Source organism: Chiloscyllium plagiosum, chromosome 10 (assembly GCF_004010195.1).
Source record: "Chiloscyllium plagiosum isolate BGI_BamShark_2017 chromosome 10, ASM401019v2, whole genome shotgun sequence".
NCBI classification, from domain to species: Eukaryota; Metazoa; Chordata; class Chondrichthyes; order Orectolobiformes; family Hemiscylliidae; genus Chiloscyllium; species Chiloscyllium plagiosum.
Window position 1 is genome coordinate 45,443,410 of NC_057719.1, and position 25,270 is coordinate 45,468,679.

The window sequence follows — 25,270 nt, forward strand, 5'->3', positions numbered from 1 at the left end:
CCATTCTTAAAATTGTGAGCAAGCAGGTGAGTGATGAGATGACTGTCCATAGCATTTTATAGTTTACCTCCTTCCATCCCACCACTCCACTTAAAAACCTGCCTTCCCAAGAGTATGAAAATGCCCATGGGGTAAGAATGTAGCTTAGAGTGAAGATGTACCTGGGAGGTATGAGAATGTAATTTAGGATTTACAACTTGTGATATTCTAAAATGATGAAATAAAGAACTGCAGATGCCAGAAATCTGAAACAAAAACGGAAATTGCTGGAGAAACTCTGTAGGTCCAGATGTATCTGTGGAGGGAGAGAGAACAGAATTAATGTTTCAAGCCCAGTGACTTGTCCTAAAGAAGTCATTTGACTTGAAATGTTGATGAGTTTCTCCAGCAATTTCTGATTTTGTTTGTGATATAGTAACTTGGGGGATGAATATGAAATTTAGGAATTCTGTAACTTGTATTGAAGTTCTAAATTGGCAGGATTGGAAATCGTTTTGGATTGAGAAAGCTATTTAGGAGGGTGAGTATGAATATGTTGATTTAATAGAATGGCATTGTTGGAATTTAGTCAAACTGTTGCATCAAGACACTGTTCAAAAGGGCCACAACAGACTGCAGTACACCAGAACTGCAAAAAGAGGAAGAACACCTCTACAACGTATTCACCAAAAACGGATACCCCCGCAATTTCATCAACAGATGCCTAAGGGAAAGACAATGGAATGAGGACATGCCACAACCCAAAGGACTAGCCACACTACCGTACATCAAAAACATTTCTGAACTGACAGCCAGACTACTGCGACCACTAGGACTCATAACAGCACACAAACCAACAGCCACTCTCAGACAACAACTCACCAGGACGAAGGATCTGATACCCGGCATGAGCAAAACCAATGTAGTGTACAAAATCCCATGAAAGGACTGCGCAAAACACTACATAGGACAAACAGGAAGACAGCTAACAATCCGCATCCATGTACACCAACTAGCCACGAAACGACATGACCAGCTATCCTTAGTAGCCACACACTCAGATTACAAGCAACATGAGTTCGACTGGGACAACACTACTATTATAGGACAAGCCAAACAGAGAACAGCCAGGGAATTCCTAGAGGCATGGCACTTATCCACAGATTCAATCAATAAGCACATTGACCTGGACCCAATATACCGACCACTGCGACAGCTGGAACTGACAACCGGAAGCAGCAGATACAAGTCACTATAAATGCCGGAGGAAAGATCACAGAAGCGCTTCACAGGAGGCTCCCAAGCACTGAGGATGTCACCTAGACAGGGGACGAAACATCTGCAACACAAATTCCCAGCTCGGCGAACAGAACCACAACAACAAGCACCCGAGCTACAAATCTTCTCACAAACTTAGTCAAACTAAATCAAGTAACATAATTGATACAAATTCTGCAATCAGACAGAACTCTTCTTGGACAGGATTGGGTTTGGAGATCTGAGGAACATTCAGGGCCCATGGCATGAATTCATTACTGGGTGTCCTGACTTCAAACATCACCTGTGGAATTTTACTTCAGTTAACTGGAATAAATAGTAATTATTGGTGCTGGTGTCTATGTTACTACCAGATAGTTGTGAAACCCCGTGCGGTTCACTAGGGAAGGAAATCTGCGGTATTCACTGCCTCTGATTAGAACCACAGCTATCTGAAACTGTTTAGGCCAGGCGACCAGTCAGCGCTGTGACCACACCCATATTCCCGTAAATGAATAAAAAACACTATAACGCGGAACCTCCGAGGAAGAGGACTTTATATAACACCATGGAGGAGGACAACACAAGGCACCAGCGTGTGTTGCCCTGAGCTGCGACTCATGGAAAGGATGCTTTCCCATTAAGGGCAGCGCTCTCTCGGCTCAAACGAAACGTCTCCGCAACTCATTCTCTCAGTGTTGGGTCTGCCTGACGGAGTTGACGCGATGTGTTAGGCAGCTAAACGTGGAAAAGAATGGTCCCGCTGAATGAAATTGTCACAGTTGAGAAGTTTATCTCGTGAGCAGAGCTGGGCATATCGGACTGGGACGGGACGGGCTGAGCTGGGTGAGGCTAGGTTGGGTCGGAATAGCCGGAGCTGGGACAAACTGTACTGACCTGGGTCAGGGTGAGCTGGTTAGGACAGGCTGGGTTAGGTTAGGAGAGAGAGAGAAAGAGACTGGGCAGAGCTGGGTCAGGGTAGACTTGGTTAGGAGTGTCTGGGCAGAGCTGGGTCGGAGAGATTGGGTTAAAAGAGACTGGGCTGAGCTGGGTCAAGGTAAACTGGGCTGAGCTGGGTAGGGGTAGACCAGGGCTTTTGTCCGAAACGTCGATTTTCCTGCTCCTCGGATGCTGCCTGAACTGCTGTGCTTTACCAGCACCACTCTAATCCAGAATCTGGTTTCTGCAGTCATTGTTTTTACCTAGGTTAGGACAGGCTGGATTAGGTTGGGAGAGACGGGGCTGAGCTGGGTCTGACTTTCGCCCTCCAACACTAAACATCTGAAACTCTGCGGACACCAAAGCCGGACCTCACCCGGAGTGTCTCCAAACCGCTGGGGGAACCTAATTATTTATTTTAAAGTTCTTTACAAAGACATTTCCCGACTTCTGCTCCCCCGGACAAAGAATAAAGCGATGGGATCTTGTGAAAATATCCACAATGTCCAAAAGGACAGCAAAGTAGTGACCAGCATCTTGCTGTTCAGCACCGGACTGCTCGGTAACACCATCGCCCTGGCCATTCTGGGCAAACACAAGTGGGACAGCAAAAAGGTGTCCGTCTTTTACATCCTCGTCACCGGCCTGGTGCTGACTGACCTCTTCGGAAAGTGCCTCATTAGTCCAGTGGTGTTCGCTTCTTACGCCTCAAACCTCACCTTGAAAGCTATGGGGAGTAACAACACCCTGTGTAACTACTTCTCCTTCTCCATGTCCTTCTTCGGCTTATCCTCAATGTTTATCCTGTTCGCCATGGCCCTGGAGTGCTGGCTGTCCATAAGCCACCCGTTCTTTTATCAGGAACACTTCACCAAGCGCCTGGCAGTCCTCATTTTGCCGGTGGTTTACATTTGCTGCCTACTGTTCTGCTCAATGCCCCTGCTGGGAGTTGGGAGCACAAAGCAGTACTGCCCGGGTACTTGGTGCTTCTTTAACATGAATAAACCGAACTCGCCTTTTTCAGTGCTGTACGCCACCCTCATGGCCGCTCTCATCGTCGCTGTGATACTCTGTAACAGTTCCGTTGCTATTAACTTGACCAAAATGTACCGGAGACAAAGGCGGATGAGCAATCCCAACCTGAGCGTGGTTAATCGCTCCCGCCGGCAGTTCAGTCACTCTGAGGAGATGGAGAATCTCATCCTCTTGGTTCTCATGAGTATCATCTTTCTCATTTGCTCCCTGCCCCTCACGGTAAGATCACCTCATTTTCTGTTTTGTTTTAGTGCGGTTTACTTGTAAAATAAAACACCGTCAAGCGAACAAAAAACTTAACGAGCGAGCTACACAGCAGACCCAGCGGAGCGCACGTTTTTATAAACGCAACATATTCGCAATTTCAAATGGCGCGAAACTTGGAAAAAAGCGAGGGCGATTGTAACAGACTTCACACTGGCGAAGGCTCGGACTCCACGCAGATTTTAGAGGTTCATGCTCATGTTGGTAGATAAGTTATGTAGTAGAATGTAACATTGTCTGCAAGAAAAAAGTATTTTGAAGGTGACAAGATCATTTAACTTGCATCCGTGGCTTTGTAGATGGACATGATGAGTTGGTGCCGGTGTTGGAATGGGGTGGACAAAGTTAAAAATGACACAACGCCCAGGTTATCGTCCAACAGGTTTATTTGGAAGAACTAGCTTTAGGAGCGAAGATGGAGACAAAGTTTAAAAAAAAATCGAAGCAGTTTTACATAACAATGGCTGGAAAATTGTGGCAATCTGCATTTTTCCTGGTATCTGTTTGGAAGGTAACATTGAAAATGTGCGGGCAGGTTAATAAATGTACTTAATGCAGTAAGGTGAGTTACATCTTTAGATTAAGGACTCCTCGGATGTCACAGGTATTAGGAGAGAGTGAGGACTGCAGATGCTAGAGATCAGAGTCTAAAAGTGTGGCCGCTGAAAAAGCACAGCCGGTCAGGCGGCATCCGAGCTCGTCTCAGTCTGCTTTTCCAGCGCCACACGGTCACAGGTATTACCCTGGGAGACTGTTCCAAAACAAGTTTCGCTTATGCTTCAGAAACGGGACCGATAGAGGTTAAACAATAATAAAAAAAATCCGGATGATTTGACAATGGAAAAGACCGTTCAGTGATGCATGAAGACATTTCTGGATATAGAAGGAAAAAAAAGACAAAAAAATCCCAAAACATTTCCTTTTCTCGCAGAAGAATTGCTGGGTTCCACGGCTCGCAGCATGTTTTGTGGCAACTGTCATAGCTGTGGGATGGATCATTTCGTTGTTGTGGTTAACTGAAAAAAAAAATGGAATGACTAAAAATGAGATTGCTTGTTTATTACTCATATGAACCTCTTCGCTAAAATCTTTGGCAGGAGGAATTTAGCCTTTCCTTTTGACACCAAATATTTCTAGATCATGTGTCCCTTATTATCATTAAGCAAACTGATGATGATGATGTCAATCATGGGAATGCATCCTAGAACATTGATTTTTTTTCTGGCAGATTTGTGTGTGAACAATCTGCCAGGCTGTCAAATCTATTGGTATATTTGTTAAATGTTTGCACATGAATTATTTAAATTGCCATCAGTACAGATAAATAAGTGCCAGTTCTGATTTTTTACTTTGGCAATCACTCTCCAAGCATCCATTGCACCTTTTCCAGATCACCCATCACAGGACCAAGGTTAGCACAGCATTTCAAATGTATCTTAGTCAGTTTTTTTGTACAAACCTATTGCTCTTTTAGCTTTATATTAGCTACTTTACTTGCCTCATGCCACTAGTTATGCGCTTTCTGAAATTCGGATTATTGATATTCCTGAATCTTTTTCCCACTCATGGTAGGAACAGTTAGACAGGAGCTTCCAGGCCAATTTGTTTGAGGTTTGTTATAGCGAAGTTTCTAGAATTTGTTATTAGAGACAGAGTAACTGGCAATTCAGTGACTATCAACTGACTAGAAGACCCAGCACAGCTTTGAATTGAGTAAACCATGGTTAATGAATCTATTGGATTTAATTTTGATGCAGTAATAAACATAGTAAGTAAGGTAGTGCCAGTGGATATAATGTGTGGATTTCCAAAAGATATTTGAGATTCAACATAGGAAATAGTTAACAAAATTATGAGCACATTTGAATATGAGGAAACACATTCGTTTTGATAGAAAATTGAGTAGAAGGTAGGAGTCAGAGAGTCAGGATAATGGGTATGCATTAAATTGATAGTTATGGTTAGCGATGTCAACCAAGAATCAATCCTAGGGTATCAATTGTTGACTATATTTAGAAATAATGTGAAGGAGTAGAGATTTTTTTTTAATCTAGGTTTATTGAGAACACTAAGTGGCAGAGTAAATTGTCTAGATAGGAGCAGAACGTTGCAAGGGAACATTGATAGATTAAGTGTGCAGAACTGTGGCAAATCATTTTCAGCATTTGAAAATGTCAGTCAATTCATTTTGGATCTAAGAAATGATAAAATATTTCCAAATGGCAAGAAGCTAGAAACTATTGATGAGCAAATGAATTTAAGGGTTCAGGTTAAGAAGTTATCCGAAAGCTAGTGGACAATGACAAAAAAAATGAAAAGATTGAGTTCAGCCTTAATCTCGAAGTCTAGAATATGGCGAGGTGTACATTATTTCATGTTTGAACAGCAGAATTAGACTTAGTGTAAAATAAAAACTGAGGTTGCTGGAGATCTGAAATAAAAACAGAGCATGCTGGAGAAACTTGGGTTTGGCAGCATCTGTGGAGAGAAAAACAGTTTACATTTCGAGTCCAGTGAATCTTCATCAGAACTGAAGCAGATGGGGAATGGTGGCATTTATTCTGATGACGGTGGTTGGTGGAGCCTGGGGTTGCTGGTATTGGGCAGCATGGGGAAAGGCATGAGTCGAACATATGGAGATGATGCCCAGAAAGAGGGAGCAAAAAGAAAATGAGTTACTGATAAGCTAGGAGAGAGACAAGTGCTGAATGGCTGCTAATGGGAAGTGTGAATAGTTGAAAATGGGTTGGCTGTGTTGGGAGTAATCCATACAGAGCAAGACCTGGAGGAAGGTGTTCATGCTCTGAAGTTGTTAACACAATGTTCAGTTCTGAGGGCTGTAAGATACCTAGTTGGAAGATGAGGTGTTGTTCCTCCTGATTGCATTGAGCTTTGCTGGAGCACTACAACAGTCAGAAACTTTGGCATAAGCATTACTATTGGTTACACAGTCCAGAGAATTTTGACTTTTGGTCTGTGCTCAATTCGATAATTTCAATGACAGATATGACAATTGGAGTTGGTAGCCTGGAGAACAAAAGATTGGTAGATTTTTACTCTTGGTTGTGATTCAGTGTGCCTTTCTGAAAGGGAATTTGTGAATACTGAGCAATGAAGTCCTTCTGTGGTTGAAGAGCCTGATGACATTCACTACTTAGGTTTACACATAGAACAGTGGACATTTGGCTGACTTAGTGGAATGTATTCTGTGTGCAAAGGACATTATCTCAGGATAAATCAGTATATCCAGGGCAGAAAGGGTGAGAGCCAGCATAAACATGATGAAGAAAAAAATAATTACGTGGTTGTACATTATTGGAATAAATGACGACACTTACATTTTTCTTGTTTGTTATATTTCATGGAATAAAATCCTGAAGATCAGATTAGATGATCACCTGATTTGAAACCAATGTTAAACTGTTTCTTATTATACAGAGATTACTATGTGATGTATGGCATTTATCTGTGGATTCAGAAATATGATTTTGGCTTCCTGTCTTAGCTGGTAGTGATATTTTTTTCTCTCAAGTGATACATTTTATGAGTCATGAAGAGCAGAGGAAAAACAACTTTAGCATCCTCTTATGTTTGTGACTTGCTAAAGAATGACCTTATCAATATTCATGAAATTGCCTCTGATTAAATGACTCCATCCCAGAGGCAGACTAAAAGAGGATAATGAAATGGTGGGGTCTGTCTTTGGATAGGTATGTAAGATTGTAAACTATATGCAAGATGTCAATATGGAATAATTCTTTAAACTGTGAAAATCAAGCTCTGAATTTGCAAAAGGTAGGTTTAAGATTCGCAATGGAAGATTCGCAATGGAAGATTCGCAATGGAAGACTTTTTAAGTCGAGCAATCAACAATTGACACAGAGGTAGCAGCAGTTTTTTGATCAGTAAGGGAATTAAGGATGATGGGGAAAAGGCAGGATCGTAACAGATTGCTGCACAAAGAAAAGATCTTCTCCACCCCTTTAGTTCTTTAGTCAATTTGCCTAAATCTGTACTCTCTAGCTATTGATGCTCATGCCAATGAAAAATGCATTTCTTTTTTTCCTCTTATCAAAAGGCCCCATCATTCTGAGCATCTTTATTAAATCTCCCTTTAGCTTTCTTTGTTGTGAAGAAAACAGTTCCAGTTTCTTTCGTCTCTTCCCAGCATAAAAAGTTAACATCCAAGTTCAGCAGGTAATAGGGAAGGCAAATGGAATCCCAAGAATCACCAAGAAATAATTAGATACAGCAATGAAAGTACAGTATCATTTTCCAGAATAGGGAGCTATTCGAAGCTGAAAGGCCTTTCATATTCATCAATATCTACTGATCTTGTTATATAGGGTTTTATGTGGGATTGCATGGAGTATCCATACAATGAAAAAAATTAGATAGTTTGGGTAGAATTTGATCATATAGTTAAAACTGTAAACCCTTGAAATTAAAGCGTATAATTAAAGTAGCTAAAATCAGGAGGGCAAAAAAGGGGACATCAGATAGCTTTGGCAAATAGAGTTAAAGAGAATCCGAAGGACAAAAGCGTAACTAGGGAGAGAATAGGGCCCCTCAAAGATCGCAAGGTGGCCTTTGTGTGGAGCCGCAGAAAATGGGGGAGATACTAAATGAATATTTTGCATCAGTATTTACTGTGGAAAAGAACATGGAAGATATAGAGTGTGGGGAAATAGATGGTGATATCTTGAAAAATGTCTTTATTACAGAGGAGGAAGTGCTGGATGTCTTGAAATGCATAAAAGTGATTAAATCCCCAGGACCTGAACAGGTGTTCCCTAGCTAGGGAAGTGATTGCTGGACCTCTAACTGAAATATTTGTATCATCAATAGTCACAGGTGAGGTGCCAGAAGATTGGAGGTTGGCTAACATGGTGCCACTGATTAAGAAAGGTGGTAAAGGCAAGCCAGGGAACTATAGACCAGTGAGCCTAACGTCGGTGGTGGGCAAGTTGTTGAAGGGAATCCTGAGGGACAGGATGTACATGTATTTGGAAAGGCAAGGACTGAATAGGAATAGTCAACATGCCTTTTGTGTGTGGAAAAGCATGTCTCACAAACGTGATTGAGTTTTTTGAAGAAGTAACAAAGAGGATTGATGAGGACAGGGTGGTAGATGTGATCTATATGGACTTCAGTAAGGCAGTTGACCAGGTTTCCCATGGGAGACTGGTCAGCAAGGTTAGATCTCATGGTATACAGGGAGAACTAGCCATTTGGATACAGAACTGGCTCAAAGGAAGAAGACAGAGGATGGTGGTAGAGGGTTGTTTTTCAGATTGGAGGCCTGTGACCAGTGGAGTGCCAAAAGAATTGGTGCTAGGTCCACTACTTTCATCATTTTATATAAATGATTTGGATGTGAGCATAAGAGGTATAGTTAGTAAGTTTGCAGATGACACCAAAATTGGAGGCGTAGTGGATAGCGAAGAAGGTTACCTCAGAGTGCAACAGGATCTTGATCAGATGGGCCAATGGGCTGAGAAGTGGCAGATGGAGTCTAATTCAGATAAATGCGAGGTGTTGCATTTTGGGAAAGCAAATCTTAGCAGGACTTATGCTCTTAGTGGTAAGGTCCTCGGGTGTGTTGCTAAACAAAGAGACCTTGGAGTGCAGGTAGATAGGATAGTGAAGGTGTTTGGTATGCTTTCCTTTATTGGTCAGAGTATTGAGTACAGGAGTTGGGAGGTCATGTTGCGGCTGTACAGGACATTAGTTAGGCAACTGTTGGAATATTGCATGCAATTCTGGTCTCCAAGATATTGTGAAATTTGAAAGGTTTCAGAAAATATTTACGAGGATGTTGCCAGGGCTGGAGGATTTGAGCTTATAGGGAGAGGCTGAAGAGGCTGTCGCTGTTTTCCCTGGAGCGTTGGAGGCTGAAGAGTGACCTTATGGAGGTTTATAAAAACATGAGGGGCATGGATAGGATAAATGGACAAAATCTTTTCCCTGGTGTGGGGAAGTCCAGAACTAGAGGGCATAGGTTTAGGGTGAGAGGGGAAAGATATAAGAGACCTAAGAGGCAATGTCTTCACGCAGAGGGTGGTACGTGTATGGAATGAGCTGCCAGAGGAAGTGGTGGAGGCTGGTACAATTGCAATTCTGGATGGGTATATGAAAAGGAAGGGTTTGGAGGAATGTGGACCGGGTGCAGGCAGATGGGATGAGATTGGGTTGGGATATGTGGTCGGCATGGACCGAAGGGCCTGTTTCCGTGCTGTACATCTCTATGACTCTACTGCCTTCATGAGAAATTAATTTGTCTGCTCTTTTGCCATTCACAATTTTTGAATGTCAGTTGTAACTTAATTGTGAACATTCTCACATTTGAATCAAACACATTTGGGGTTTGAGTCTCACTGCACAACTTGAGCAGAAATGTCTGAGTTGACATTCCAGATCGAACTGACGGAGTGCTATACTGTTGCTTTCAGATGATATGTTAACTATACCCTCCTTCTCAGGTACACAGAAATGATCACATGGAATTGTTTTGGAGAAAAGCAGAGGAATGTTCCCAGTGTTTCCACCATACTCATTCCTAAATCAACATAATAAAAACAAACAACCTAGCCATCATAACATTAGCTGTTCATGGGAATCTGCTGTGTGCAAATTGGCTGCATAATTTCCTACATTACAACAGAAATAATACTTCATTGATTTAGAGTACTTTGAGACATGGAGTTGATCTTTTGTAGTCTTTGGTTCTGCTTCTGTGAATATAAAACAGTAAGTTATTGTTGTTATGTTACAAACTAAACAGTGAATACAAAATAACAAGTGGAATTCATTCAGCTTGGAACTGGTTTTTCCAGTGTAGACTAAATGGCAGCAAATTTATTATGTCCAACAAATTGACGTGTCAAATTCTAAATTCAACATTACTTATTGATTGGGCGAGTGCTACTTTCATCCGGTTTCAGATCCTGGATTCTGTATTGGGTAATGATCATTTCAGTGATAAGACCATAAGTCACGTGGGCAGAAGTAGATCATTCAGCCCATCTAGTCTGCTCTGCGATTCAAGTCTGCTCTGCTCTGCCTGGCTAATCTGATAATCCTCAACTCCACTTTCCTGCTTTTTCTCTATAACCATTAATTCCCTTACTATTCAAAAATCTGTCTATCTTAGACCCAGTCTCTACAATCCTCTATGGTAAAGAATGCCACAGGCTAACTGCCCTCTGACAGAGATATGGTGGAAATTCTTTCGTCAAAAATGGGTGACCCCTTATTCTGAGATTATGTCCAGACTCTACCACTAGGGGAACTTTCCACATCTACCCTGACCAGTCCCCAAAGAATTATGAATGTTTTAATAAAGTTGCCTCTCATTTTTCTTGACTCTCGTGAGTACGGACTAAACCTGTTTGACCTCTCCTCATAAGACAGTCCTTCCATACCTGGAATCAGTCTGGTGAACCTTTTCTGAAGTACCCCCAAAGCCAGCAAATCTTTTCTTCAATAAGGGGCCTAAAACTGTTCACAATAATCTAGGTATGGTTTAATTAGGACTTTGTAGAGCAAGACTTGCTTATTTTTATACTCCATTCCCTTTGAAATAAAGGCCAACACTCAATTCACCTTCTCTATTACCCACTGAATTTGATGAATGATAAATGATTTATTTATTGTTACATATATCCAGGGAGATACAGTGAAAAATGTTCTGTTGCCAAAATCCAGCGCCATGTTGAGGTACAAGAAAAGAATAAAAGAAAATACTTAAGTAGAGTTCATCTTCATCAGCTGGGGTCTCAAACATGACTCCAGGACTTCTACTGTGTGCCCGCTCTGGGCCTAGCACAGTTAGGCATCCCCAATCTGTTACTGCTGCAGCCACACCAGGAGTCCCCACTGACACCACTCTGGTCTCTCTACAATGTGAGGAAGATGAAGAAAAGAAAAAGAAAAAAAAGGGCCTGGAGTGGATGGGCTCAGTCCAAACACAGCCTTGCTCACCGGGAGACATGGCTGAGGTGGAGCCACAGCTGGCTTGTCCTGCAGATACTTCCTCCTTACTTGCCACACTCTGAGCTTTAAAGAAAACAAAGGAAAAAGGAGAGCAAAAGTGACGAGATGAGAAGAAAGAGAACAGGGAGGAGTAGATGAGCTCTGGGCTCAGCCCTGCTACACCACCACCACCTTGAATTGTAGTAAATTGGATGCTAACGTTTTGTGACATGAAGAGACTAGAAAAGTTGGAATCATTTTTTTGAAGCAAGTAAAGCTAAAGGGAGATGTAATAAAGATGCTCAAAATTATAAGGCCTGTTGATAAGAGGAAAAAAGAGATGCATTTTTCACTGGCTGGACAGTCAATAACCAGAGAACATTGATATAGGAAAATTGGCTTAAAGAAGGGAAGAAGATATTTTTTAGATCTTGATCTCCAGTGCTGATATCATTTCTCACTACAGACTGATTTTTTTCCTTTACTACTTTTGTAAAGTTCCATCACCTCCTTTTCCTTCCTGCCTATCCAACCAAAACGTTGAGTACCCTTAGATATTCAGTTTCCAAATCTGGTCTCCCTGCAACTATATCTCAGTCATCACTACCAAACCATACTCATTTGTCGATATTTACACTCATTAATTTTATTCAAAATGCTTTGTGCATTCAGATAAAAAGACTTTAAGATTGTTTTCTGTTATCAAATTTCCCTACTGTTGTTGGATTCCTTGGTGCAAAATAATATTTATACATTTGGTCCCTTCCTTTCATTTTCTGTAGCAATCAGGTCATTTTGAAAAGGATAAGGTTGCTGAAGTATGGGAAGAGAAAATGCAAACAGTCAAAGACCGCAGAAAAGCATAAAATTCTTTACATCAAACTTGATTAATTTTGACCAAGGTCTTACAGCTCTATATAGGGACCTGAAAGTGTGCCTAATGACAAACAATTCAAGGAACTAAATTGGACATATTCTTCTTTTCTGCCTCTATAACATGATAGGAAATTCCTGGAAATGTAACGCTGGAAATTGCAAATATGCAGCCCTTGAACTTCAGTCCATTATTTTTTGAATTACAATTGTGTGATTTTCTGATGTATGCATCAGAAGAGGTACTGTAATCTGTAATCAGTGAGCATATCACTGTAGAAACCATAAGCTAAAGGCCCCTCAGATACAAAGTCAGTTTCTGTACCAATCCCGACCAAACTCAATACCATGAAATTGCAGGTTTTGGGGAACATTCAATGTATGTGTATATCTTAAACTAGAGTCATAGAGATGTACAGCACAGAAGCAGACTCTTCGGTCCACTTGTCCATGCCAACCAGATAACCTAATCTAGTCCCATTTGTCGGCATTTTGCCTATACCCCTCTAAACTATTCCTATTCATATACACATCCTGATGCCTTTTAAAAGCTGTAATTGTACCAGCCTCCACCACTTCCTCTGGCAACTGATTCCACATATGCACCACCCTCTGTGTGAAAAAGGTGCCTCTTAGGTCCCTTTTCCCCTCTCACCCTAAACCTATGCCTTCAAGTTCTGGACTCCCCTACCCCAGGGAAAGGACCTTGTCTATTTATCCTATCCATGCTCCTCCTGATTTTATAAACATCTATAAGGTAACCCCTCAGCCTCTGATACTCGATGGAAAACAACCTCAGCCTCTTCAGCCTTTCCCTAGAGCTCAAATCCTCTAACCTTGGCAGCATCCTTGTAAATCGTTTCTGAACCCTTTCAGGTTTCACAACATCCTTCATATAAGAGGGAGACCGAAATTGCACACAATATTCCAAAAGTGTCCTAATCAATGAACTGTACAGCCGCAACATGACCTCCCAGCTCCTATACTCAATGCTCTGACCAATAAAGTCAAGCATACTAAACACTTTCATCACTATCCTATCTACCTGCTACTCTACTTTCAAGGAACTTGCACTCCAAGAATTCATTGTTCAGCAACACTCCCCAGGACCTTACCATTAAGTGTATAAGTCCTGCCCTGATTTCCCTTTCCCAAGTGCAGCACCTCACATTTATCTAAATTAAACTCCCTCTGCCACTCCTCGGCCCATTGGTCAATCTGATCCTGTTGTACTCTGAGATAACGTTCTTCGCTGTCTGCTACACCTCCCATTTTGGCTCATCTGCAAACTTACTAACTACTATTGAATCAAATCTGCAAAATTGGTCACTTTTGTTCAATGAAAGATGTGCTTTTTAAACTGATTAAAAGCATTTACCTGTGTAAGTATTCAGAGATTCTCAAGGTGTTTATGTAACCAGGTAAAACAGCTGAGTGACCAAGTGCAATAATGTACTAGTGCTCTACCAGGATACCAAATCTGCTTCCAGGACACCCTGGAGGGTGAATAGGGATAACAAAGTTCAGAACTAGTTCTCTATAACTTCCAAAAGGTGGATTTGGTAGCTGATGATGATGCAGGTAATAATTTACTTTCTCAGCACCTAGAATCATAAACAAATTGAAAGTACCGTCTACTGCTCCCTATCCATTTAATATGGGTCTGTTTTATGAAGGCAGAGGACTTGCAGGTGGCCAGCCATGAGAACCTGTTCAATCCACTACCCAGTGTATTTAAGATTGTTAAAGAGCTCATTGAAGGAATGTTGAGATTTTGGTTGAGATGCACAAGCTGCACTCTGGGTCGGATTGCTCAGTAGCATGGAGGTGAATCCATGTGTGAACCAGTCAAGACCACCCCAACAAATGAGGTGAGCACATGAACGAGGGGACAGTCAAGAAGAGCACAGCAGTTGGGCTGGTCATTGGGGAGCCTCTTTCTGTGGTCAGGAAACAAAAGGCTTGTCAACTAGACCCTCAACTAAAGACCTGTCATCAAGGGGGCATAAAAGAATGGGGCACAACTGCCAAACACAACTGGGAGACCATCTCAATAGCTGGATTGTGATTCTCAGAGTTTGGATCCAGTGAGGAGGAGCAACATTCTTTGCAAGAAGGGCAGAACTGGTGACCTCACATCTTACAGTTCATCTCACCGTGCATTGCCAGTAGCTGTCAGGATCAGTGTAACCATGAACATTTTTATCCCTGGCTTCATCAAAGAATTATCTGCAGATCCTAGCGGTATCTGACAAACAGCTGCACGCTGATGCATCTTGCAGCCCACTGATGACCTGTTTGCCAAAGCTGGGCAAGATATTCAATCTCAGACAACTGGATCATCTCAGGCAAAGTGAGAGGTATCATTGATTGCACCAAAGTGCCTGTCAAAGAACCCAATGAGAAGCCAGTTGGATCCATCAACAGAAAGGCCATCCACTCTCTGTGTTCAGATGGTATGTGGCCACAACAACTTTCACAAAGCATGCATGTGTCATCCTCCCCTGTCAGTCCAGGCCAGTTCTGCATTCCCGTATAGCTTTCCATGAGGTTGGCTACTTTCTCAATTGAGGGATTCATGCACTCAAAGCCCTGAACCCTGCTGACTTGCCAGCTCAATGGGCCTGCCCTGTTTCAGGGCATTCCTTCCATCTAAGAATTCCACTTCCTATTTGTGCTCACCATCAAGGATGCCCATTTCGCCTTCCCTAACATGCTCATGGTTGGCTAGCAATCTCCTTGACTGCCTCCTCCATGGTGGTGATTGTGTACAAGGATGGACTTATTCCAAACATTGGGGACTTTAATAGGCATTGCAAACCAGTTCTCCCGCAAGGCAAAAATAGGCAGACACAAAGAACTGTTGATCTCAGTGATCAGTGCCTCATTAGAGGCTGCTTGTGCCAGTACTGACAGGTCATCAGCACTTTGCACCTGTTTAGGAGTATCATGCAGCCTCAGGTGTGCCTGCTGGAGATTGAATGTTCAGAGGCCTGTCTTGTGGGTCTATTGCATTCCTCTCGACGGAACAAGTAAGATCATTGAGCCCTTTGTTGCACTGGACCCAGTTCCTTCTCACCACTGTCTGCTCACTGTCTCCGTCACCTTGAATCAATACTGTTTTGATGGTAGGGGGGTGGCTTTACTCTGTGCCAATTTTTGGAGCAAAGGACTGTCCTCCTCTTCCTCACTGTTGTGTAGTGATTTTCTAGGTTGGCACCATCAAATTGAAGGGCAACTGTGGCCCAGGTTCCTGATGATGAGCTTCAAGGTATGCAGCATTTCAATTGGTAAGCTGGTAGCTGCAGTAATGGCTGACATGTTCTATTTAAATTGGACCATCTCTCTTTCAGGCTGCCTCTGTTTCTAGCCCCACAGCCATTAATTGGCTGCCAAGCCTACCCTTAACCGTCTGTCCCCAATAGAAAATCAGGGGCTATGACCTTTACCCCCTCTCTAGCAGCAAATGGAACATGGAAATCATCTTGAACCTTGATTTCCTGAGTAACAAGGAAAATCAGGCCATGTCAAAAATTGGTGGGTTCAAGTCCCATTTCAGAGTTTTTCTTTATATTAACTGAGGAACTAGCTCTTCAAGTCCATCATAACAAAAACAAAAGTTCAAAGAAAACTTAAATTGAAATTAAAATAACATTTTGAGGGGAGATACCACATTCCAGTGCCTGTGGTGCCCATCAGTCATGGAAGGCTTCAAGCATCACAGTTTACACTTTGCACACTCGCCACACACACCCAGGCATCCACATAAATATTAAAGACGGTAGGAAGTCAGTGTCATGGCCATGTTGTCTGGGCTTATTCTAGAGACTTTGGTCATTCAGGAGGTAGCTGAAAGAGGAAGTCATGCATGTTGTCTCCCTTCTGTTCATTTATCCCTCAACTAACACGAGATGGATGACTTAGTTTCTCCTATTATCATATTCTTGTTTGGTAATCTGCTGTCTGCAAATTAGTCTCAGTAACTCTTACTATTAGAACTGTGATTGCATTCCAAAAAGTGACTGGTTAGCATGGTTGGCTAGACAGATGAATTCCACTATAAGGTTATGCCAACCATATGGGTTCAATTCCTGCGCCTCCTGAAGTCACCATAAAAGTCCCAGCTTCTCAACCTCTCCTGTGCACTTCCACCTAAAATGTGCTGACTTTCAGGTTTAACCACCACCAACTTATAGGAAAATAGGTGATGTCACCTTTTACACTCTGAAGTAATTCTTTCAGCTATGAAATGCTTTTAGACATGTGAGGTCATAAAAGCTGCAAAATCAAAGTCTTTGCTTTTTTTAAGCATGCCAGTATACTTAATGAATAGCAGCAGGAGTAACTTATTTCGCCTGTTGTGCCTACTCCACCCATCAACATGATCATGTCTGATCCTTTTTCTCAATGCCATATGCCTTTCCTTTGCCATTACTGCTCGACCCCTTTAGCTCCTAGAAATTGATCTCTTTCTGAAACATATTCAGTGTGTTACCCTAAACAGCCTTTTGTGGTAAAGAATTTCATAGGTTCACCACCCTATGAATGAAGAAATTTCTCCTCAGCTCAATCTGAAATGATTTACTCTGTATTCTGTCACTAACCTAGCCCTAGCCTTTTATAACTGTCATGCCCAACGGGTGCATCCACCATGTGGTCAGTGAACTGTAGACTAATATAAACCCCTCTTATTTGTAAGGACTCAAGTTAAAGAAGACCAACTGTCAAGCTTTTTGTTTAAACAGGGTTAAGGTTAATTTATTACAAGTTATTACTGAAGGTTTATTTAGGGATAAAAAGATGTTAACAGAAATTTCTGATATTGTGATTAAAACTTGCACCTATAAGATGAGTCAGTCCCATTACATTTCTGTTAGGGCCTGTTGCCTGTTGGATGAGTTCTTTATTGTTGAAGTGCAAAGATGAACATTTAAAGTCAGATCCAGGAGCTGCAATGTTTTCTGTTATTGCATAGTTGCTGTTTTGTTGTGTATATCGAGCAGAAATTCAGAAGATTTTGGAAGAGAGAAAATACCTGGTTTTTAGTTCTGCAGATGTGGAATTTTTAACAGCCCAGTTTCTTTACACCAAACCAAGAGCTGTTTTCAGATATCTCTCTTTTTCTCTCTCTTCTTCACTTACTTTCTGACTGATGAGATATTTTCTTCAAGATGGGATCTCCCTTTGTCATCCTTTAGCAAAGGTCCCCTGTGAGGGTAGTTCTCAAAGGTGCCTTCAAAATGTCTGTTTTTCACTGGGTGTCTCTATGTAGTTCCAAGCTCAAAATGTCAGTCTATTAATTTTGAGGAATCGAGGCTTCCACAAAGCAAAACAAAATCAGTTATAGAACATAGAACAAAGGAAAGTACAGCATAGAACAGGCTCTTCAGCCCACAACATTGTTCCGAGGATTATTCCTAATCTATAATAAAATAACCTAACCTATGCATCCCTCAATTCACTGCTGTCCATGTATATGTCCAACAGTCACCTAAATGTCCCTATTGACTCTGCTTCCACCACCACTGCTGGCAACGCATTCCATGCATTCACTACTCTCTATGTAAAGAACCTACCTCTGATGTCTCCTCTATGCCTTCCTCCTAACACCTTAAAACTATGACCCCTCGTGCCAGTCAATCCTGCCCTGGGGAAAAATCTCTGGCTTTTATGATGAGTCCGTTTGAAGTTCTTTCTCATGTTTCCTATCAAAGAGGAGTAAAGATAAATCCTGGAACGGTTTTAGAAAGTCAATGTGCCTAATCACCCAGTCACACTTGTAGAATGATGAGTTGTTTCAAATCCATTTTGGTTTAAAAGTAAAACATGGAATCTGGTTACTACCTAAATCACTGCAAACTTGTTCTGAATCTATAACCTTTCTCTGGATCAACAAGTCATAATTTGTTCAGTTATTTCTATAAATTAATTTTAGAATCCAGCTTTTCTTTATTACTTAAGATCTAAAAGACAGCATCATCTAATGTATTTCCTGGTGTCAAGCACATTTAAATTTGATGCTTCATATAATGAAAGTTTCTTAAATCATACCTTCTTTCATCTTCATAGGTCCGGGCATATATTGGTGCTTTTGCTCCTGATGAAAGCGAAGAAGGAGATCTGATTGCTCTAAGGCTTGCGTCCGTGAATTCAATCGTTGACCCATGGGTTTTCATCATTTTCAGGACCTCTTTATTTCGAAAGTTACTTCTCATGTGTTGCAAGTTTTCTCCTCCAACCCTGCGTGTGGAATCTTGGAGTATAAATCACTAAAGACTGCTTTAGTCTAATTTTTTTATTGTCTTGTCCTTTGATTTGTCCAATTACAGAAAGGCCTATCAAGTAAGACATGAGTGACAAAACCCAATAGCCTAACAAAAAAACCTTTAATGTTATGAATGAAACTTTTCCTATTGGAACTGGAGGAGAGAAACCTAATATGGCGATTAAATTATATCCTTGTTGCACATCACTTGGAAATTGCAAGATATGTTTTCTGATAGGTTTACGTGCTTAACGCGTGTATGTTTGTTACCATCAAGTGCATCTAACTGCTGTCCAGAATGCACTGTTGAGGGCCTACATTTGTCTTTAATACATAGAGTCATTCTAAGTTGATTGATATTTTTTAGGTCAGTCTGAATTTCAAATATAAATGGCACTCTGGACTAAGCTCCTTCTCACTATGATTCATCTGTAGACAAAATTGAAGCTCTAGCCTGCTTTCAATTCTTAAAGCAGCTACTGTACTTGGAACTCTGTAGTGATGGGAGACTCACAGGAGGACAATGGAAAATTTTAGATATATGTCCTGAAAGCATCCCTAAAGAGGTCAAAAATTCCACAAACCTATCAAAATGTAATTCATTTGAGAAGGCACTGTGCACTTTGAAAGACTTCATCAAGATCATAGGTAGGCAAAGTCGAGACACTCAACAGGGTGCACAGATCTCCCAATAACCCAACCCTTCATGAACCACCTGTCCTGCAAATGCGAAATCTGCAGATTGTGTATTAATCTTTTCAATCATCTCAGAACCCATCAAACTGGAATGGAAGCAAGTCATCCTGAATACTGAGGGACTGTCTAAGAGATAATCGTTTCATATGCAGTTTTACTGGGGACTAAAAGCAATGCTAATCCAGAAAATCAAAATTTCGGCAAAATATCTCAGCCCTTTACTGCCCTAGCAAGGCTTGATTCTGGCTACAAAGAGGGTAAAATTCAGTATGGGGTTGTTCTGTCACAAGAGCTTCAATTTTTACTGGTCACAGAGAGACATTTGGAAATCTTAAATCTTCTCAATGTTCAAATAGTTACACTAGTGATGTTACTATTGCATCCACATAATATAGATGAATATTTTAATTATTCATTTTGACGAATCTATGTGCTTGACATTCTGTGAAATAGTAAGTGCGCTCTTTACATGTGGTTTAAAGTCCTTGTTATATCTTATACTTACGTACGTAATTCTAGAGAATATTTGTTGTTATTATGTAGGCACTATATTTACATATTTGTTTCTTTCTCCAATTTCCATGCCTTTATCTTTCCTTTCTGAAGGCTTTGTGTCATACAAGGGTAAACTTGTGTGTCAATAACTCTCCAATATTTTAACAAAGTGGCCAGTCTTCATGTGCCCTCATCAATAGGTTCTGGGGGAGGGATTGTAGCAGAAGGAAATCTGTCTTAGTGTCATAGAATTATACAGATGTACAGTACGGAAACAAACCCTTCAATCCAACTCATCCATGCTGACCAGATATTCTAAATTAATCTGATTCCATTTGCCAGCACGTGGCCCAAATCCCTCTAAACCCTTCCTATTCATATATCCAACCAGATGTCTTTTAAATGTTGTAATTATACCAGCCTCCATCAGTTCCTCTGGCAGCTCATTCCATACATGCACCAACATTTGCACGAAAAAGTTGCCCCTTAGGTCCCTTTCAAATCTTTCCCCTCTCAACCTAAACTTATGCCCTCTAGTTCTGGACTCCCCCACCCCAGGGAAAAGACCTTGTCTATTTACTCTATCCATGCCTCTCACGATTTCATAAACCTCTGTAAGGTCACCCCTCAGCCTCTTATGCTGCAGGGAAAACAGCCCCAGCCTCTTCAGCCTCTCCCGATAGATCAAACCCTCCAGCACTGGCAACATCCTTGTAAATCTTTTCTGAATCCTTTCAAGTTTCACAACATCCTTCCTATAAGAGGGAGTGCAGAATTGCAAGCAATATTTCAAAAGTGGCCTAATCAATATCCTGTACAGCTGCAACATGACCTCCCAACTCCTATACTCAATGTTGTGACCAATGAAGGCAAGCATACTAAACACTTTCTTCACTATCCTATCTACCTTTGACTCTACTTTCAAGGAACTATGAAGCTGCACTCCCAGGTCTCTTTGTTCAGCAACACTTCCTAGTAGCTGGAAATGTGTTGCTGGAAAAGCGCAGCAGGTCATGCAGCATCTAGGGAACAGGAGAATCGACGTTTCGGGCATTAGCCCTTCTTCAGGAAGGGCTAATGCCCGAAACGTCGATTCTCCTGTTCCCTAGATGCTGCCTGACCTGCTGCACTTTTCCAGCAACACATTTCCAGCTCTGATCTCCAGCATCTGCAGACCTCACTTTCTCCTCAAACACTTCCTAGTACCTTATCATTAAGTGTGATTTGCCTTTCCCAAATGTAACACCTCACATTTATCTAAATTAAACTCCATCTGCCACTCCTTGGCCCATCGGCCCATCTGATAAAGATTTTGTTGTACTCTGAGGTAACCTTCTTCTCTGTCCATTACACCTCCAATTTTGGTGTCACCTGCAAACTAACTAATTATACTTCCTAGGTTCACATCCAAATTATTTATATAAATGCCAAAAATCAGTGGATCCAGCACCAATCATTGTGGCGCTCCACTGGTGACAGGCCTCCAGCCTGAAACCAACCCTCCACTACTCTCTATGGCTAGTTCTTCCAGTATTCCATATGATCTAACCTTGCTCACCAGTCTATGATTAGGAACCTGGTCGAAAGCCTTACTGATGTCCATATAGATCACATCCACTACTCTGCCCCCATCAATTCTCTTTGTTACTTCTTCAAAAAACTCAATTAAGTTTGTGAGACATGATTTCCCACATACAAAGCCATGTTGACTATCCCTAATCAGTCCTTACCTTTCCAAATACATGGAAATCCTGTCCCTCAGGATTCCCTCCAACAACTTGTCCACCACTGATGTCAGACGCACTGGTCCAAAGTTCCCTGGCTTTTCCTTACCACATAGTGGCACCACATTAGCCAACCTCTAGTATTCCAGCACCTCACCTGTGATAATTGATGATCCAAATATCACAGCAAAAAGCCCATCAATCACTTTCCTAGCTTCCCATAGAGTTTTAGGGTACATCTGATCATGGTCGAGAGTGGGGTGCTTTCCTGATGAAGAGCTCTTGTCTGAAACGGCGATTCTCTTGCTCCTTGGATGCTGCCTGACCTGTTGTGCACTTCCAGCACCTCATTCATGACTCTGATCTCCAGCATCTGCAGTCCTCACTTTCTCCTACATCTGATCAGGTCCTGGGGATTTATCCAACTTTATGCATTTTAAGACATCCACCACCCTCTCCTCTGTAATATGGGCATTTTTCAAGTTGTCACCACCTATTGCCCCACATTCTATATCTTCCATCTCCTTCTCCACAGTAAACACAGATGCAAAATACCTGTTTAGTATCTCCCCCATCTCCTGCAGTCCCACACATAGGCAGCCTTGCTGATCTTTGAGGGGTCCTATTCTCTCCCTAGTTATTCTTTTACCCTTCAGGTTTTATATCTCATATTCCATTTTTGCCCTCCTGATTTCCCTCTTAAGTATTTTCCTACAGACTTTACACTCTTCTAAGGATTCACTCGATCTCTGCTGTCTATACCTGACATATGCTTCCTTCTTTTTCTTGACCAAAACCTCAATCTCTCTGGTTGTTCAGCTTTCCCTAAACCTACCTTTCACACCAGCAGGAACATATTGTCTCTGGACTCTCGTTATCTCATTTTTGATAGCTTCCCAATTTCCAGCCTTCCCTTTACCCACAAATATCCGCACCCAATCAACTTTTGAAAGTTCTTGCCTAATACCGTCAAAATTGGCCTTCCTCCAATTTAGAACTTCAACTTTCAGATCCTTTTTCATCACTATTTTAAAACTAATAGAATTATGGTTGCTGGCTCCAAAGTGCTCCCTCACTGACACCTCAGTCACTTGTCCTGCTTTATTTCCCAAAAGTAGGTCAAGTTTTGCACCTTCTCTAGTAGGTACATCCACATAATAAATCAGAAAATGCCCTGTACACACTTAACAAATTCCTCTCCATCTAAACCCTTAACACTATGACGATCCTAGTCCATGTTTGGAAAGTTGAAATCCCTGACCATAACCACCCTATTATTCTTACACATAACTGACATCTCCTTACAAATTTGTTTCTCAATTTCCAGCTGACTATTGGAGGGTGTCTATAGCACAATCCAAATAAGGTAATCATCCCTTTCTTATTTCTCAGTTCCATCCAAATAACTTCCCTGGACACATTCCTAGGAATATCCTCTCTAAGTACAGCCACAATGTTATCCCTTATCAAAAATAGCACTCCCCACTCTCTCTTGTCCCCCTTTCTATCTTTCCTGTAGCATTTGTATCCTGGAACATTAAGCTGCCAGTCCTGTCCATCCTTGAGCCACGTCTCTATAAGTGCTGTGATATCCCAGTCTCTGTCCTTGACAAATATCATTATTTTCCAACACAGAGCACTATTTTTGTGAACATTTGAAGGAATATAGGATAGTCTATTCTCCTTCCTGGGCCTAGGTACAGTGAAGAGTATTAGAGATTCCCCATTATCACTCTAGCTGGGTTAGCTAACTGGACTGAACCACATGGCTATGAAATGTAAATAAATATATTAAGTCACTTGAGAGTCTGCTCAGCTGACAGTTGTAAAAATAAAAGCTAACTAGCATGTTATCATTGGCATCAAAGATGTTATATAAAAACGTATAATGTGAAATGAAATGTGAAATCTAATCATTTATATCGTGCTACAACAATTGTTAGGAAAAAATGTTGGAATCTAAACATGTCACCTGACTCTGCAGGAGATATATAGTTCCCAGCTTTTGAAAATGTTTCAGAGACAGAACTCTCTTTAAGGCTTCATTGTCATTTAAAAAAAATAAGTAAATGAAATGCATGTGTCCTGTATATATCCATGAATGTTGTCCAACAGGTTACTGAAACTGATCTGTGATTCAGAATTGAATGGTTTTGAATATAGCAATCCAGATTTGATGAATAAGTTTATACATAATTGTGAATGTGAATAAATGCATATGCATGTTTAAATAACATCTTGTGTGTAACATTGAGACGAAATACAAGAAACATTTTAACTGTTGGCTGCCTGCTTAGTGCAGGTACAATGAGTCGAAAGTGTGGTGTTGGAAAAGCACAGCAGGTCAGGCAGCATCTGAGGAGCAGGACAATCGATGTTTCGGGCATAAGCCCTTCATCAGGAATGAGACTGGGAGCCGAAGGGGTGGTGAGATAAATGGGTGGGGGTGGGGCTGGGGGGAAGGTAGTTGAGAAAGCGATAAGTAGATAAGGGTGAGGGAGAAGGTGATAAGTCGGAGAGGACGGAGGAGCAGATAGATGGGACAGGTCAGGAGGGTGGTGCCAAATTGGTGGATTGGGACTGGGATAATGTGGGGGGACAGGAAATGAGGAGGGCAGAGTACAGCAAGCTGGAATTATATAACACTCTCTGGAGTATACTGCCAGACACCACCAGAGTGTTTCAAACAATATGAAGCTTGTCTTCAGCAGGCCTATTGTCTGCTCCACCATGGACCTGATGGAAGAACATGCTGCATAGTAACGACACTCTGCCTCAGTCAGGATATTGTACAATGGAGTCATGGCCGCAGAGGGTATGTCTTGTCTCCCAGTAACTATCCTTGTAAGACTTTGAACTCTCACACACAGCAGGAACATGAGAACTCTCAGGGATGTAGGATTGGTGATAGTTCCCAGGGTGCTAAGGCAAGCCTCTAAGAATTGGTAGGTAAAAACAATGACTGCAGATGCTGGAAACCAGATTCTGGATTAGTGGGGCTGGAAAAGCACAGCAGTTCAGGCAGTATCCGAGGAGCAGTAAAATCGATGTTTCGGGCAAAAGCCCTTCATCAGGAATACAGGCAGAGTGCCTGAAGGGTGGAGAGATAAGTAAGAGGAGGGTGGGGGTGAGGAGAAAGTAGCATAGAGTACAATAGGTGAGTGGGGGAAGGGATGAAGGTGATAGGTCAGGGAGGAGGGTGGAGTGGATAGGTGGAAAAGAAGATAGCCGGAATTGGTACCAACGATTACAGATTGATGAAATGGAACCCCTTTCCATTGATGAACTCAACTGTATTATAACATGGCCCTCTCAGAGAGATGTTTGAGCATTGGATGGCACACTGCACCCAAGGAAAGCTAGCCTTTTTACCGAAACCCATTGCCTGGGCCACAGCACTGACCTTGTCATGGAGATTGAAATATAGTGGTGTGGTCTAGCACAAATGATCCTGGTCATAGTCTTGATATATTGAGAGTAGTGCCTGAGATGTCCCACACACGTCCCCACTGGCCCCCTGAAACAGTCAGTCACATAAAAATTCAAAGTCACTGTTACTTTTATGGCCACAGGGATACGATGATCATTCTAGATTTTTACTCCCACCTTTCCTGGTCCATTGGGTTTACTGTGGATATTGATAACCCAAAACAATTCTAACAACAGAATATACCTAATGCTCTTTATTAAAGCAAAGTACAATACAAAAATAAAGTAAAACAACAATGCATCATAACCTTCATCACCTGATGAAGGAGCATCGCTCCAA

The 25,270-nt window shown here is 41.7% G+C and overlaps 1 protein-coding gene across 1 annotated transcript; it reads left to right on the plus strand.

Moving 5' to 3' along the window:
- The first annotated feature begins 1,774 nt into the window (after positions 1-1,774).
- On the plus strand, positions 1,775-20,074 carry LOC122553601 (prostaglandin D2 receptor-like). The gene is made up of 2 exons (XM_043697648.1): positions 1,775-3,429; positions 18,391-20,074. Exons 1-2 carry the CDS (start codon positions 2,653-2,655, stop codon positions 18,592-18,594), a joined length of 981 nt encoding a protein of 326 aa, XP_043553583.1. The 5' UTR covers positions 1,775-2,652; the 3' UTR covers positions 18,595-20,074.
- Positions 20,075-25,270: the final 5,196 nt, after the last annotated feature.

Coding starts and splice junctions, on each gene's coding strand:
- LOC122553601 (XM_043697648.1), top strand. CDS start 2,653: ATGGGATCTTGTGAAAATATCCACAATGTCCAAAAGGACAGCAAAGTA. Junction 3,430..18,390: donor TTTGCTCCCTGCCCCTCACG/GTAAGATCACCT, acceptor TCATCTTCATAG/GTCCGGGCATATATTGGTGC.